The sequence below is a fragment of the Crinia signifera genome, chromosome 1 (genome assembly GCF_055691185.1).
Source record: "Crinia signifera chromosome 1, ASM5569118v1, whole genome shotgun sequence".
Lineage (NCBI taxonomy): Eukaryota > Metazoa > Chordata > Amphibia > Anura > Myobatrachidae > Crinia > Crinia signifera.
Window position 1 is genome coordinate 475,219,771 of NC_139217.1, and position 15,512 is coordinate 475,235,282.

At 53.5% G+C, this 15,512-nt stretch overlaps 1 protein-coding gene across 1 annotated transcript in view; it reads left to right on the plus strand.

Moving 5' to 3' along the window:
• The window catches only part of ARID3C (AT-rich interaction domain 3C), a 171,855-nt gene that overhangs the window by 84,600 nt on the left and 71,743 nt on the right, over positions 1-15,512 (plus strand). The window contains 1 exon segment of the mRNA XM_083155451.1: positions 3,068-3,140. Within this exon segment, the coding sequence (XP_083011577.1) occupies positions 3,068-3,140 (73 nt within the window).

A 15,512-nucleotide genomic window follows, 5' to 3' on the forward strand; every position in this document is an offset into this window, starting at 1 on the left:
CGAGCTGTGATACATCCCCATCTGTGCAGCGCTGCCTGGTCCTCATTGGTTGGCACTATTACTACCACTGTCCGAGCTGTGATACATCCCCCTCTGTGCAGCGCCGCCTGGTCCTCATTGGTTGGCACTATTACTACCACTGTCCGAGCTTTGATACATCCCCCTCTGTGCAGCGCCGCCTGGTCCTCATTGGTTGGCACTATTACTACCACTGTCCGAGCTGTGATACATCCCCATCTGTGCAGCGCTGCCTGGTCCTCATTGGTTGGCGCTATTACTACCACTGTCCGAGCTGTGATACATCCCCCTCTGTGCAGCGCCGCCTGGTCCTCATTGGTTGGCACTATTACTACCACTGTCCGAGCTCTGATACATCCCCTTCTGTGCAGCGCCGCCTGGTCCTCATTGGTCGGCGCTATTACTACCACTGTCCGAGGTGCGATACATCCCCCTCTGTGAAGTGTTGTGTGGCCCGCTCGGGGTCACTGTATGCCTATCCCCCGTCCTGCAGGATTACTATCAGAATCAGCTTTATTGGCCAGGTATACTTGCGTCTACTAGGGATTTGGTTTGGATTGCTGTGCAGCAGGCAGTGTGGGAAGGGAACAGGTAACAGTGACAGTACAGATATATATCTCACACACAGATGTGCAGTAGATGTATCCTGATGAGGGACACGGACATGGGGGACATATATTACTGAGCTGTGCAGCACCCAGGCAGCCATTCAGCAGTGTCAGATAGGTAACAAGTAAACAAACAGTACAGATCTGGAAGATTACAGGGGTGACACCGGGTACATAGTTTAGCTGGGTGGCACAGATCCCAGGCAGCCATCAGCAGGGCAGCTGTGAAGGGGCCATCTCCCCATCAGCACACCACAGCCAGCATGGTTGGGTCCATAGGCTGGCCTGCTGTGGGGCTGGGGGTGGTCCAGCATGTCAGGGGCCCTGGCTGGAGCTGCGGCTGGAGAGAGAGCCAGCGTGGGCAGGGGGAGAGACAGTGACTCCCGGGGCCATAGTTGGGCCCTCTCTATACATCGGTAGTGACTCCTGTGTTGTGATCTGGGAGACGGACAGATCCTAGCGTCTCTGTCATTGGTGGCCGTGCGTGTTCCCGCTGGCTGCTTCAGCTGTCGGTATTGATTTGTAGGTCTCAGCTCTTGTCGCAATCGAAGGGCCTCTTGACCCAGCAATTATTGTTGTGGCAGCCGCGGCTCAGTCATGTAACATCGTTATGCTGGGAAGTGTGCATGGAGGGGGCTCTGTGATAATTACTGGGTCAGACCTCTTTATATCTAAGTGACAGCTACCGCCGGCCCTGGGCTGTCAGCTGGGAGGTGACTGCTGTGGCCAATGTGGGCTATGGGTGATTAGAGCGACAGGAAAAAAAGGTTGACGTGACAGTGGTTGACACAAGTTTTTTTTTATCATTTACCTTCCACGTTGACTACGATTAGGAGCAGCAACCTGTTCCTCGCGCCGTATTAGCGGAGGCACCTTACCTGTGGCATGGCGAGCCTGCAAGTGTACACGCTACCAATAATATTGCTCACATACAGAGTGACGCCAACAAAACCCTAAAGTCTTATGTCCACCATTTTTCTGTTGATCATTTATTCCACACCCGTGGGTAGTGATGCCAATCCTGGGGTATTATTTAAACCCCGGGTTTCAGGATTGAAAAATGCTGAATCCCGGGATTGGCCTAATTAAAAAAATTAGCAAATTACCAAAATGGTGCGGCAGCCGATCGGTGCATGGTGGTCGGCAGTGCGGGCCCAGGGTTGCTGCCCAAATCGGAAGGCTGCTGGGTGCTATGCAAAGCCGCATGCCAGGGATCGGGAAGAGCCGGTGCTCAGACGCTGCCTGGTATTAGACTGCACATGCGCTCTCTGATCTCAAATCCCAGGATTGGAAACTCCCGGCGTCCGGACATTCTGTCGCTTTGCACCTGCCTGTTGGTATAGATGTTACCCCTGTATTGGTGACTAAAGGGGGCCTTTGGATTTGGCAGCAGGTGGTGTTTGCAGACCTGAGATCAGGTTCTGTGGATGTAGCCGGACTGAGATAGGTCAGGCTTGGGTGCAGGGGTTAAAGTGAGGGGGAACTGGGTGGAACTGAGTTCCACCACCTCTAATGGTAGGGGGAACTGAGTTCCACCTCTACCACAGCCCTAAACAGTAATTCCAACAGAAAAGCCTGTCCCAGCGCATTCTTCTTCTGGCACAACGTATGTAATGTCATGCCATCACCACCACTGAAGTGAAGAAGAGCTACTAAGAAGAACAGGCTCTGTGCATGCTGAAGACAAGTGAGAGGGGGCTGAAGGGACACAGAGGTGGGGAAGCTGCTGGATGGACACAAGGCATGAAGCTGCTGAGGGACATGGAGAGTGAGCTGCTGGAGTGACAGAGACAGATGTGTATAAGCAGCACAACTGTGGACATCATGTGTATAAGGGGCACTACTGTGTGATTTAATATGAATCAAGAGCAATACATGCGGGGTAATGTGTATATGATTGTTCTACTTTGTTGTGTAATTAGTTACTATTATGTGATTACACCCCCCTTCCTTGTGGGACCATTATCCCTTTTTTGGAAGTACAGTAGGGCACAAATTCCCTGGCACTGGTCTGGGCTCTGCCTAATGAGGAGGGGGGGGTCAGTGTTAGGGGAATTGAGTTCCACCACCTCTCCAGGACCACTTTAAGCCCTGCTTGGGTGTGTGTGTGAAGGGGGGGGGGGGGGGACGACTGGTGTTTATCCGCTCCTGCACATCTGTCCGCAGGCAAATGGAAGGAGATAGGGTAGTAATTAGAGAACAGTAGTGTATGCGCCAGGTTTGCACCAGGAGACGATGACGCGGTGTGAGTGAATGCTTGTAATCTGTGTCCCCGGCAGACATTTCCGAGAAGCAGCCGGCTGTTAGCGATGTGTGATGTGTGTATCACTGTGGGATTACACAGCTGTGTGGTTACATTTGTGCGGTGAGATAATGGGTATTAATTAGCCCTGTCCTGACCTCTCGTGTATTTAATGCAGGTTTTCTGTTTCCCCTTCTAGCTGTACGAGCTGGACGAGGACCCCAAGAGAAAGGAATTCCTGGACGATCTATTCAGCTTCATGCAGAAGAGAGGTGAGTGTCCGGCCCAGGGTTCTCCCAACGGAAAAGAGTGTGAGCTCTACGGAGCTGGTTGGGCTCAAAGTGGATCACTTATCTATTGTATGCATTGCGGCAATAGGGCTCTTCTGATGCAAAGGTTCTCACGTCTGTACCCCATTCTGTACCCCATACTGTACCCCATACTGTACCTTCTCTGGGTGACCCAGTCTGCTGGAGAGAGGTGGGGTCCTATGACAGATGGGAGTGCCGTCATTGCTAATGCGTAGCCCAGAGGTGAGGGTGGCATCACAATGCTTCCTCGTCCCTGGAACTGTATACTGACACCCTGTACAGCAGTGCTTCCTCTTTCCCCTGGTATACTGACATTCTGTACAGCAGTGCTTCCTCCTTCCCCTGGTATACTGACACCCGGTACAGCAGTGCTTCCCCTGGTATACTGAGACCCGGTACAGCAGTGCTTCCTCCTTCCCCTGGTATACTGACACCATGTACAGCAGTGCTTCCTCCTTCCCCTGGTATACTGACACCTGGTACAGCAGTGCTTCCTCCTTCCCCTGGTATACTGACATCCTGTACAGCAGTGCCTCCTCCTTCCCCTGGTATACTGACAACCTGTACAGCAGTGCTTCCTCCTTCCCCTGGTATACTGACACCCTGTACAGCAGTGCTTCCTCCTTCCCCTGGTATACTGACACCCTGTACAGCAGTGCTTCCTCCTTCCCCTGGTATACGGACAGCTGATACAGCAGTGCTTCCTCCTTCCCCTTGTATACTGACACCCTGTACAGCAGTGCTTCCTCCTTCCCCTGGTATACTGACACCCTGTACAGCAGTGCTTCCTCCTTCCCCTGGTATACTGACATCCTGTACAGCAGTGCCTCCTCCTTCCCCTGGTATACTGACAACCTGTACAGCAGTGCTTCCTCCTTCCTCTGGTATACTGACACCCGGTACAGCGGTGCTTCCTCCTTCCCCTGGTATACTGACAGCTGATACAGCAGTGCTTCCTCCTTCCCCTGGTATACGGACAGCTGATACAGCAGTGCTTCCTCCTTCCCCTTGTATACTGACACCCTGTACAGCAGTGCTTCCTCCTTCCCCTGGTATACTGACACCCTGTACAGCAGTGCTTCCTCCTTCCCCTGGTATACTGACACCCTGTACAGCAGTGCTTCCCACTTTCCCTTGTATACTGACACCCGGTACAGCAGTGCTTCCTCCTTCCCCTGGTATACTGACACCCGGTACAGCAGTGGTTCCTGCTTCCCCTGGTATACTGACACCCGGTACAGCAGTGGTTCCTGCTTCCCCTGTTATACTGACAGCTGACAGTGCTTCCTCCTTCCCCTGGTATACTGACACCCTGTACAGCAGTGCTTCCTCCTTCCCCTGGTATACTGACAGATGATACAGCAGTGCTTCCTCCTTCCCCTGGTATACTGACACCCTCCTTCACCTGGTATACTGACACCCTGTACAGCAGTGCTTCCTCCTTCACCTGGTAGTAGTAGTACGTTTATTTATAAGGCGCCGCAAAGTGTCCGCAGCGCCGTACATCGCAAACAAAAAACAAATTACAAGGTAACGTACAGGGTGTGTTGAAAAATACAGTATAAATAGGGGTATAGCTGCTAGAACTAAAATCAGCATCAGTTCTGAAGTAGGTGTCAAAATTGTCGAGGAGACTGAAGATGAAGTAGAGGAAGGGAAGAACAGGACAGGAGGACAGGTGAGGTAAAGAGGTAGGGTGAGTACGTGAGGAAGGAGGGCCCTGCTCATAAGAGTTAACATACTAAAAATAGGTGGGTGGACGAACAAAATACAATAGGATAAGTAGGAACGGAGGGGGTATACTGACACCCTGTACAGCAGTGCTTCCTCCTTCCCCTGGTATACTCACACCCGGTACAGCAGTGCTTCCTCCTTCCCCTGGTATACTGACACCCTGTACAGCAGTGCTTCCTCCTTCCCCTGGTATACTGACACCCTGTACAGCAATGCTTCCTCCTTCCCCTGGTATACTGACACCCTGTACAGCAATGCTTCCTCCTTCCCCTGGTATACTGACACCCTGTACAGCAGTGCTTCCTCCTTCCCCTGGTATACTGACACCCTGTACAGCAGTGCTTCCTCCTTCCCCTGGTATACTGACAGCTGATACAGCAGTGCTTCCTCCTTCCTCTGGTATACTGACACCCTGTACAGCGGTGCTTCCTCCTTCCCCTGGTATACTGACACCCGGTACAGCGGTGCTTCCTCCTTCCCCTGGTATACTGACACCCTGTACAGCAGTGCTTCCTCCTTCCCCTGGTATACTGACACCCTGTACAGCAGTGCTTCCTCCTTCCCCTGTTATACTGACACCCTGTACAGCAGTGCTTCCTCCTTCCCCTGTTATACTGACACCCGGTACAGCAGTGCTTCCTTCTTCCCCTGGTATACTGACACCCGGTACAGCAGTGCTTCCTCATTCCCCTGCTATACTGACACCCGGTACAGCAGTGCTTCCTCCTTCCCCTGTTATACTGACACCCGGTACAGCAGTGCTTCCTTCTTCCCCTGGTATACTGACACCCGGTACAGCAGTGCTTCCTCATTCCCCTGCTATACTGACACCCGGTACAGCAGTGCTTCCTTCTTCCCCTGGTATACTGACACCCGGTACAGCAGTGCTTCCTCATTCCCCTGGTATACTGACACCCTGTACAGCAGTGCTTCCTCCTTCACCTGGTATACTGAAACCATGTACAGCGGTGCTTCCTCCTTCCCCTGGTATACTGACACCCTGTACAGCGGTGCTTCCTCCTTCCCCTGGTATACTGACACCCTGTACAGCAGTGCTTCCTCCTTCCCCTGGTATACTGACACCCGGTACAGCAGTGCTTCCTGCTTCCCCTGTTATACTGACAGCTGACAGTGCTTCCTCCTTCCCCTGGTATACTGACACCCTGCACAGCAGTGCTTCCTCCTTCCCCTGTTATACTGACACCCGGTACAGCAGTGCTTCCTCATTCCCCTGCTATACTGACACCCGGTACAGCAGTGCTTCCTTCTTCCCCTGGTATACTGACACCCGGTACAGCAGTGCTTCCTCATTCCCCTGGTATACTGACACCCTGTACAGCAGTGCTTCCTCATTCCCCTGGTATACTGACACCCTGTACAGCGGTGCTTCCTCCTTCACCTGGTATACTGAAACCATGTACAGCGGTGCTTCCTCCTTCCCCTGGTATACTGACACCCTGTACAGCGGTGCTTCCTCCTTCCCCTGGTATACTGACACCCTGTACAGCAGTGCTTCCTCCTTCCCCTGGTATACTGACACCCTGCACAGCAGTGCTTCCTCCTTCCCCTGTTATACTGACACCCGGTACAGCAGTGCTTCCTCCTTCCCCTGGTATACTGACACCCTGTACAGCAGTGCTTCCTCCTTCCCCTGGTATACTGACACCCTGTACAGCAGTGCTTCCTCCTTCCCCTGGTATACTGACACCCTGTACAGCAGTGGTTCCTCCTTCCCCTGGTATACTGACACCCGGTACAGCAGTGCTTCCTCCTTCCCCTGTTATACTGACACCCGGTACAGCAGTGCTTCCTTCTTCCCCTGGTATACTGACACCCTGTACAGCAGTGCTTCCTCCTTCCCCTGGTATACTGACACCCGGTACAGCAGTGCTTCCTCCTTCCCCTGGTATACTGACACCCTCCTTCACCTGGTATACTGACACCCGGTACAGCAGTGCTTCCTCCTTCCCCTGGTATACTGACACCCGGTACAGCAGTGCTTCCTCCTTCCCCTGGTATACTGACACCCGGTACAGCAGTGCTTCCTCCTTCACCTGGTATACTGACACCATGTACAGCAGTGCTTCCTCCTTCCCCTGGTATACTGACACCCGGTACAGCAGTGCTTCCTCCTTCCCCTGGTATACTGACACCATGTACAGCAGTGCTTCCTCCTTCCCCTGGTATACTGACACCCGGTACAGCAGTGCTTCCTCCTTCCCCTGGTATACTGACACCCGGTACAGCAGTGGTTCCTCCTTCCCCTGGTATACTGACACCCGGTACAGCAGTGCTTCCTCCTTCCCCTGGTATACTGACACCCGGTACAGCAGTGCTTCCTCCTTCCCCTGGTATACTGACACCCGGTACAGCAGTGGTTCCTCCTTCCCCTGGTATACTGACACCCGGTACAGCAGTGCTTCCTCCTTCCCCTGGTATACTGACACCCGGTACAGCAGTGCTTCCTCCTTCCCCTGGTATACTGACACCCGGTACAGCAGTGCTTCCTCCTTCCCCTGGTATACTGACACCCGGTACAGCAGTGCTTCCTCCTTCCCCTGGTATACTGACACCCGGTACAGCAGTGCTTCCTCCTTCCCCTGGTATACTGACACCCGGTACAGCAGTGCTTCCTCCTTCCCCTGGTATACTGACACCCGGTACAGCAGTGCTTCCTCCTTCCCCTGGTATACTGACAGCTGATACAGCAGTGCTTCCTCCTTCCCCTGTTATACTGACACCCGGTACAGCAGTGCTTCCTCCTTCCCCTGTTATACTGACACCCGGTACAGCAGTGCTTCCTCCTTCCCCTGGTATACTGACACCCTGTACAGCAGTGCTTCCTCCTTCCCCTGGTATACTGACACCCTGTACAGCAGTGCTTCCTCCTTCACCTGGTATACTGACACCCTGTACAGCAGTGCTTCCTCCTTCCCCTGGTATACTGACACCCTGTACAGCAGTGCTTCCTCCTTCACCTGGTATACTGACACCCTGTACAGCGGTGCTTCCTCCTTCCCCTGTTATACTGACACCCTGTACAGCGGTGCTTCCTCCTTCCCCTGGTATACTGACACCCGGTACAGCAGTGCTTCCTCCTTCCCCTGGTATACTGACACCCGGTACAGCAGTGGTTCCTGCTTCCCCTGTTATACTGACAGCTGACAGTGCTTCCTCCTTCCCCCGGTATACTAACAGCTGATATAACACTGCTCTCTCTGTATATAGAGCACTGATGTCTGAGAGGGGGATGCGGTTAAAATCCTGGCGGTCGAAATACCGACGCCGGAATCCCGACCGCCACAATGCCGGCACTTTCCCCCTAAATGGGTGTCCGCGACACCCATAGAGGGAGAATAAAATAGTGTGGTGCGAGTGCAGCTAGCCCGCAAGGTAGGGCGCTCCACAGCCCCTCCTTGTCGGCATTTCGGCGTTTGGGATTCTGGCGTCTGTATTTCGACCGTCGGGATTCCGACCGCTGGGATTTCATACTGAATCCCTCGGAGGGGTGTAATGAGTGTATAGTGAGACATACTATAGGCAGAGTGCATGGATTGGCCGATTCCAGGTCTCTTTGGTTCGCTGATGGAGGCTGGTGTTGTGGACTCATCACTACGTTGGGTTGTCTCAGGCTGGGGGTGGGGAACAGGACCATGCTATTGTGTCACATGTACACACCGGTCTGTGCACCTGCTGACATTCTGCATGTACAATATACTGTACTGTATACTGCGGCCAGCACAGGCGGTTATCACGCTACGTCGCTGCGGTGTGTTTATGGCACAGAGGGGGCTCATTTATACATTGCCCGCTCTCCGAGGCTTTACTGGGGTTCATGTTTTATTGTTGCTTTTGAAAAATTGCGTGCCACTGTAGATATCCGCATGTGCGCGCCACCGTAGATATCCGCATGTGCGCGCCCCCGTAGATATCCGCATGTGCGCGCCACCGTAGATATCCGCATGTGCGCCCCACCATAGATATCCACATGTGCGCCCCACCGTAGATATCCGCATGTGCGCGCCACCGTAGATATCCGCATGTGCGCGCCACCGTAGATATCCGCATGTGCGCGCCACCATAGATATCCGCATGTCCGCCCCACCGTAGATATCCGCATGTGCGCCCCACCGTAGATATCCGCATGTGCGCGCCACCGTAGATATCCGCATGTGCGCGCCATCGTAGATATCCGCATGTGCGCGCCACTGTAGATATCCGCATGTGCGCCCCACCGTAGATATCCGCATGTGCGAGCCACCGTAGATATCCGCATGTGCTAGCCACCGTAGATATCCGCATGTGCGCCACCGTAGATATCCGCATGTGCGCCCCACCGTAGATATCCGCATGTGCGCCCCACCGTAGATATCCGCATGTGCTAGCCACCGTAGATATCCGCATGTGCTAGCCACCGTAGATATCCGCATGTGCGAGCCACCGTAGATATCCGCATGTGCGCGCCACCGTAGATATCCGCATGTGCGCGCCACCGTAGATATCCGCATGTGCTAGCCACCGTAGATATCCGCATGTGCGAGCCACCGTAGATATCCGCATGTGCGCGCCACCGTAGATATCCGCATGTGCGAGCCACCGTAGATATCCGCATGTGCGAGCCACCGTAGATATCCGCATGTGCGCGCCACCGTAGATATCCGCATGTGCGCGCCACCGTAGATATCCGCATGTGCTAGCCACCGTAGATATCCGCATGTGCTAGCCACCGTAGATATCCGCATGTGCTAGCCACCGTAGATATCCGCATGTGCGCGCCACCGTAGATATCCGCATGTGCGAGCCACCGTAGATATCCGCATGTGCGAGCCACCGTAGATATCCGCATGTGCGCGCCACCGTAGATATCCGCATGTGCGCGCCACCGTAGATATCCGCATGTGCTAGCCACCGTAGATATCCGCATGTGCTAGCCACCGTAGATATCCGCATGTGCGAGCCACCGTAGATATCCGCATGTGCGAGCCACCGTAGATATCCGCATGTGCTAGCCACCGTAGATATCCGCATGTGCTAGCCACCGTAGATATCCGCATGTGCTAGCCACCGTAGATATCCGCATGTGCTAGCCACCGTAGATATCCGCATGTGCGAGCCACCGTAGATATCCGCATGTGCGAGCCACCGTAGATATCCGCATGTGCGCGCCACCGTAGATTTCCGCATGTGCGCGCCACCGTAGATATCCGCATGTGCTAGCCACCGTAGATATCCGCATGTGCGAGCCACCGTAGATATCCGCATGTGCGCGCCACCGTAGATATCCGCATGTGCGCGCCACCGTAGATATCCGCATGTGCGCGCCACCGTAGATATCCGCATGTGCGAGCCACCGTAGATATCCGCATGTGCGAGCCACCGTAGATATCCGCATGTGCTAGCCACCGTAGATATCCGCATGTGCGAGCCACCGTAGATATCCGCATGTGCGCGCCACCGTAGATATCCGCATGTGCGCGCCACCGTAGATATCCGCATGTGCTAGCCACCGTAGATATCCGCATGTGCTAGCCACCGTAGATATCCGCATGTGCTAGCCACCGTAGATATCCGCATGTGCTAGCCACCGTAGATATCCGCATGTGCGAGCCACCGTAGATATCCGCATGTGCGAGCCACCGTAGATATCCGCATGTGCGAGCCACCGTAGATATCCGCATGTGCGAGCCACCGTAGATATCCGCATGTGCGAGCCACCGTAGATATCCGCATGTGCTAGCCACCGTAGATATCCGCATGTGCGCCACCGTAGATATCCGCATGTGCGCCACCGTAGATATCCGCATGTGCGCGCCACCGTAGATATCCGCATGTGCGCGCCACCGTAGATATCCGCATGTGCGCGCCACCGTAGATATCCGCATGTGCGCACCACCGTAGATATCCGCATGTGCGAGCCCCCGTAGATATCCGCATGTGCTCGCCACCGTAGATATCCGCATGTGCGCGCCACCGTAGATATCCGCATGTGAGAGCCACCGTAGATATCCGCATGTGCGCCCCACCGTAGATATCCGCATGTGCGCGCCCCACCGTAGATATCCGCATGTGCGAGCCACCGTAGATATCCGCATGTGCGAGCCACCGTAGATATCCGCATGTGCGCGCCACCGTAGATATCCGCATGTGCGCGCCACCGTAGATGTCCGCATGTGCGCGCCACCGTAGATGTCCGCATGTGCGCGCCACCGTAGATATCCGCATGTGCGCGCCACCGTAGATATCCGCATGTGCGAGCCACCGTAGATATCCGCATGTGCGAGCCCCCGTAGATATCCGCATGTGCGAGCCACCGTAGATATCCGCATGTGCTAGCCACCGTAGATATCCGCATGTGCGCCACCGTAGATATCCGCATGTGCGAGCCCCCGTAGATATCCGCATGTGCGAGCCCCCGTAGATATCCGCATGTGCTCGCCACCGTAGATATCCGCATGTGCGAGCCCCCGTAGATATCCGCATGTGCGAGCCACCGTAGATATCCGCATGTGCGCCCCACCGTAGATATCCGCATGTGTGCGCCACCATAGATGTCCGCATGTGCGCGCCAGACAGCGATTGCAGCTTTATGCTTGCTCGAAGGGGCCCGGATCACTTGATACAATAAATTTTGAAAAAAAATAAAAAATATTTACTATTTTGTTGTGATTTCCTATGGTCCTGACGAAGGGTTAAATACCCGAAACGGTGTAGACCGTGGAAGTAATAAACTTCACTTGATTGCTACACGTAAAGCCCCGGAGTGACGCCTGTTTGTTGAAGAAAATATTTGTGGACACCATACCACTGGGAAGGCACCCGGGCAGCAGCATTGTGTGATAAGAGCGGGGAGTGACGGACACCCACACAAAATATATATATATATATATATATATATATATATATATATATATATATATATATATATTAGGTAAAACACCCGTCAAAACAACGGCTTCTGCAATGTAGTTTCACTTTAAGCTGTGACAGTTTTTAGCCCACAAACTCTCCACACCACCCCCAAGTCCTAATCTGCCCCTACCTCCAATCTCTGTCCTCACTGCTCCCTCTCTCCATATCCAGCAAGTTTGAAGCAGATCGGTGTCCCTGCAAAAAATTGCTTTCACTTTCTAACTATTTTGGTTTGTTGAGTGGCCTCTAGTGGTGAGTGGAGGTATTTCACCTCATAGAGATGAGGCGTAGTTAGAGTAAATACATCTTATTGGGAAAGAGAAATGGGTTTTATCCAAGCAAATATACATGACAGATGTTGGTTGAGCTATTAATATTGGTAGGTTTTAACCACAAACACACATGCCCCCCAAACCCCCCCCACACACACACACACACACACACACACACGTCCCCCCATGCAGAACGGAGGCAGCGTAGAAGTGCAGCAGGTGGGGTTACTGCAGCTCTCCCCTGCGTTCTGAGCCCCCGGCCTTCTGTATGTTCTGTGAGTTACGCCTCATCCCGGAACCACGAGCCCAGGAGAGCGGATCTTGTTTCACGGAGCTGAGGATAAAGGATGAGTATACCGGCAGTGGGGCGCTGTGCGGTATTACACATACAATAACACGGGTGGTATACACATCAGACACAGGAAATGGAACATACTTGTAATATAGGAAAGTGTCTTCTCTACATGTGCTCCCAAATCAGATCCTAACAGCCATGTTACAGGCTGTGCTTGAAAATAACAGTTAGGGGCTGATTAGTGGGCACTTTATCTCTCTCTTAATTCATTAAGATAGATATTTTTGGATAATTTACCACAGAAAGATGCTGTGGATTCCTTCCTGGCAGTTTATACTGGCTACTGGCCGCCCATGCAGACTAGGCCCAAGTCTGGAGAGAGATAGAGTGGTGGTTGGAGAGAGATAGAGTGGTGGTTGGAGAGAGATAGGGCGGTGGTTGGAGAGAAGAGAGAGATAGGGCGGTGGTTGTGGAGAGAGATAGGGCGGTGGTTGTGGAGAGAGATAGGGCGGTGGTTGTGGAGAGAGATAGGGCGGTGGTTGGAGAGAGATAGGGAGGTGGTTGGAGAGAGATAGGTTGGTAGTTGTGGAGAGATAAGGCAGTAGTAGTAGGGGAGAGATAGGGAAGTGGTTGTGGAGAGATAGGGCGGTGGTTGGAGAGAGATAGGGTGGTGGTTGTGGAAAGATAGGTTGGTTGTCGAAGAGCAATAGGGCAGTAGTATTAGGAGAGAGATAGGGCGGTGGTTGGAGAAAGATAGGGCGGTGGTTGTGGAGAGAGAGATAGGGCGGTGGTTGTGGAGAGAGATAGGTCGGTGGTTGTGGAGAGAGATAGGGCGGTGGTTGTGGAGAGATAGGGCGGTGGTTGATGAGAGATAGGGCAGCGGTTGGAGAGAGATAGGGTGGTGGTTGTGGAAAGCTAGGTTGGTAGGGCAGTAGTATTAGGTAGGGCAAGAGCTAGGTTGGTAGGGCAAAAGCAATAGGGCAGTAGTATTAGGAGAGAGATAGGGCGGTGGTTGTAGAGAGGAATACGGCGGTGGTTGGAGAGAGAGCAGTGGTTGGAGAGAAAGCAGTGGTTGGAGAGAGAGCAGTGGTTGGAGAGAGATAGAGCAGTGGTTGGAGAGAGATAAGGCGGTGGTTGGAGAGAGATAAGACGGTGGTTGGAGAGAGATAAGGCGGTGGTTGGAGAGAGATAAGGCGGTGGTTGGAGAGAGATAAGGCCGGCAGTTGGAGAGAGATAAGGCCGGTGGTTGGAGAGAGATAGATTGGTGGTGGTTGTGGAGAAATAGGGCGGTGGTTGGAGAGAGATAGGGCGGTGGTTGTGGAGAGAGAGATAGGGCGGTGGTTATGGAGAGAAATAGGGCGGTGGTTGTGGAGAGAGATAGGGCGGTGGTTGTGGAGAGATAGGGCGGTGGTTGGAGAGAGATAGGGTGGTGGTTGTGGAAAGATAGGTTGGTAGGGCAGTAGTATTAGGTAGGGCAAGAGCTAGGTTGGTAGGGCAAGAGCAATAGGGCAGTAGTATTAGGAGAGAGATAGGGCGGTGGTTGTAGAGAGGAATACGGCGGTGGTTGGAGAGAGATAGAGCAGTGGTTGGAGAGAGATAAGGCGTGGTTAAAGAGAGATAAGGCGGTGGTTGGAGAGAGATAAGGCCGGTGGTTGGAGAGAGATAAGGCCGGTGGTTGGAGAGAGATAGATTGGTGGTGGTTGTGGAGAGATAGGGCGGTGGTTGTGGAGAGATAGGGTGGTGGTTGTGGAGAGATAGGGCGGTGGTTGTGGAGAGATAGGGTGGTGGTTGTGGAGAGATAGGGCGGTGGTTGTGGAGAGATAGGGTGGTGGTTGCTGAGAGATAGGGCGGTGGTTGTGGAGAGATAGGGCGGTGGTTGGAGAGAGATAGGGCGGTGGTTGTGGAGAGAGATAGGGCGGTGGTTGTGGAGAGAGAGATAGGTTGGTGGTTGTGGAGAGAGAGATAGGTTGGTGGTTGTGGAGAGAGATAGGGCGGTGGTTGTGGAGAGAGATAGGGCGGTGGTTGTGGAGAGAGATAGGGCGGTGGTTGTGGAGAGATAGGGTGGTGGTTGTGGAAAGATAGGTTGGTAGGGCAGTAGTATTAGGTAGGGCAAGAGCTAGGTTGGTAGGGCAAGAGCAATAGGGTAGTAGTATTAGGAGAGAGATAGGGCAGTGGTTGTAGAGAGGAATACGGCGGTGGTTGGAGAGAGATAGAGCAGTGGTTGGAGAGAGATAGAGCAGTGGTTGGAGAGAGATTAGCCGGTGGTTGGAGAGAGATTAGCCGGTGGTTGGAGAGAGATAAGGCGGTGGTTGGAGAGAGATAAGGCCGGTGGTTGGAGAGAGATAAGGCCGGTGGTTGGAGAGAGATAGGGCGGTGGTTGTGGAGAGATAGGGCGGTGGTTGTGGAGAGATAGGGCGGTGGTTGTGGAGAGATAGGGCGGTGGTTGGAGAGAGATAGGGCGGTGGTTGTGGAGAGAGATAGGGCGGTGGTTGTGGAGAGAGAGATAGGGCGGTGGTTGTGGAGAGAGAGATAGGTTGGTGGTTGTGGAGAGAGAGATAGGGCGGTGGTTGTGGAGAGAGATAGGGCGGTGGTTGTGGAGAGAGATAGGGCGGTGGTTGTGGAGAGAGATAAGGCGGTGGTTGTGGAGAGATAGGGTGGTGGTTGTGGAAAGATAGGTTGGTAGGGCAGTAGTATTAGGTAGGGCAAGAGCTAGGTTGGTAGGGCAAGAGCAATAGGGTAGTAGTATTAGGAGAGAGATAGGGCAGTGGTTGTAGAGAGGAATACGGCGGTGGTTGGAGAGAGATAGAGCAGTGGTTGGAGAGAGATAGAGCAGTGGTTGGAGAGAGATTAGCCGGTGGTTGGAGAGAGATTAGCCGGTGGTTGGAGAGAGATTAGCCGGTGGTTGGAGAGAGATTAGCCGGTGGTTTCAGAGAGATAAGGCCGGTGGTTGGAGAGAGATAAGGCCGGTGGTTGGAGAGAGATAGATTGATGGTGGTTGTGGAGAGATAGGGCGGTGGTTGTGGAGAGATAGGGCGGTGGTTGTGGAGAGATAGGGCGGTGGTTGTGGAGAGATAGGGAGGTGGTTGTGGAGAGATAGGGAGGTGGTTGTGGAGAGATAGGGCG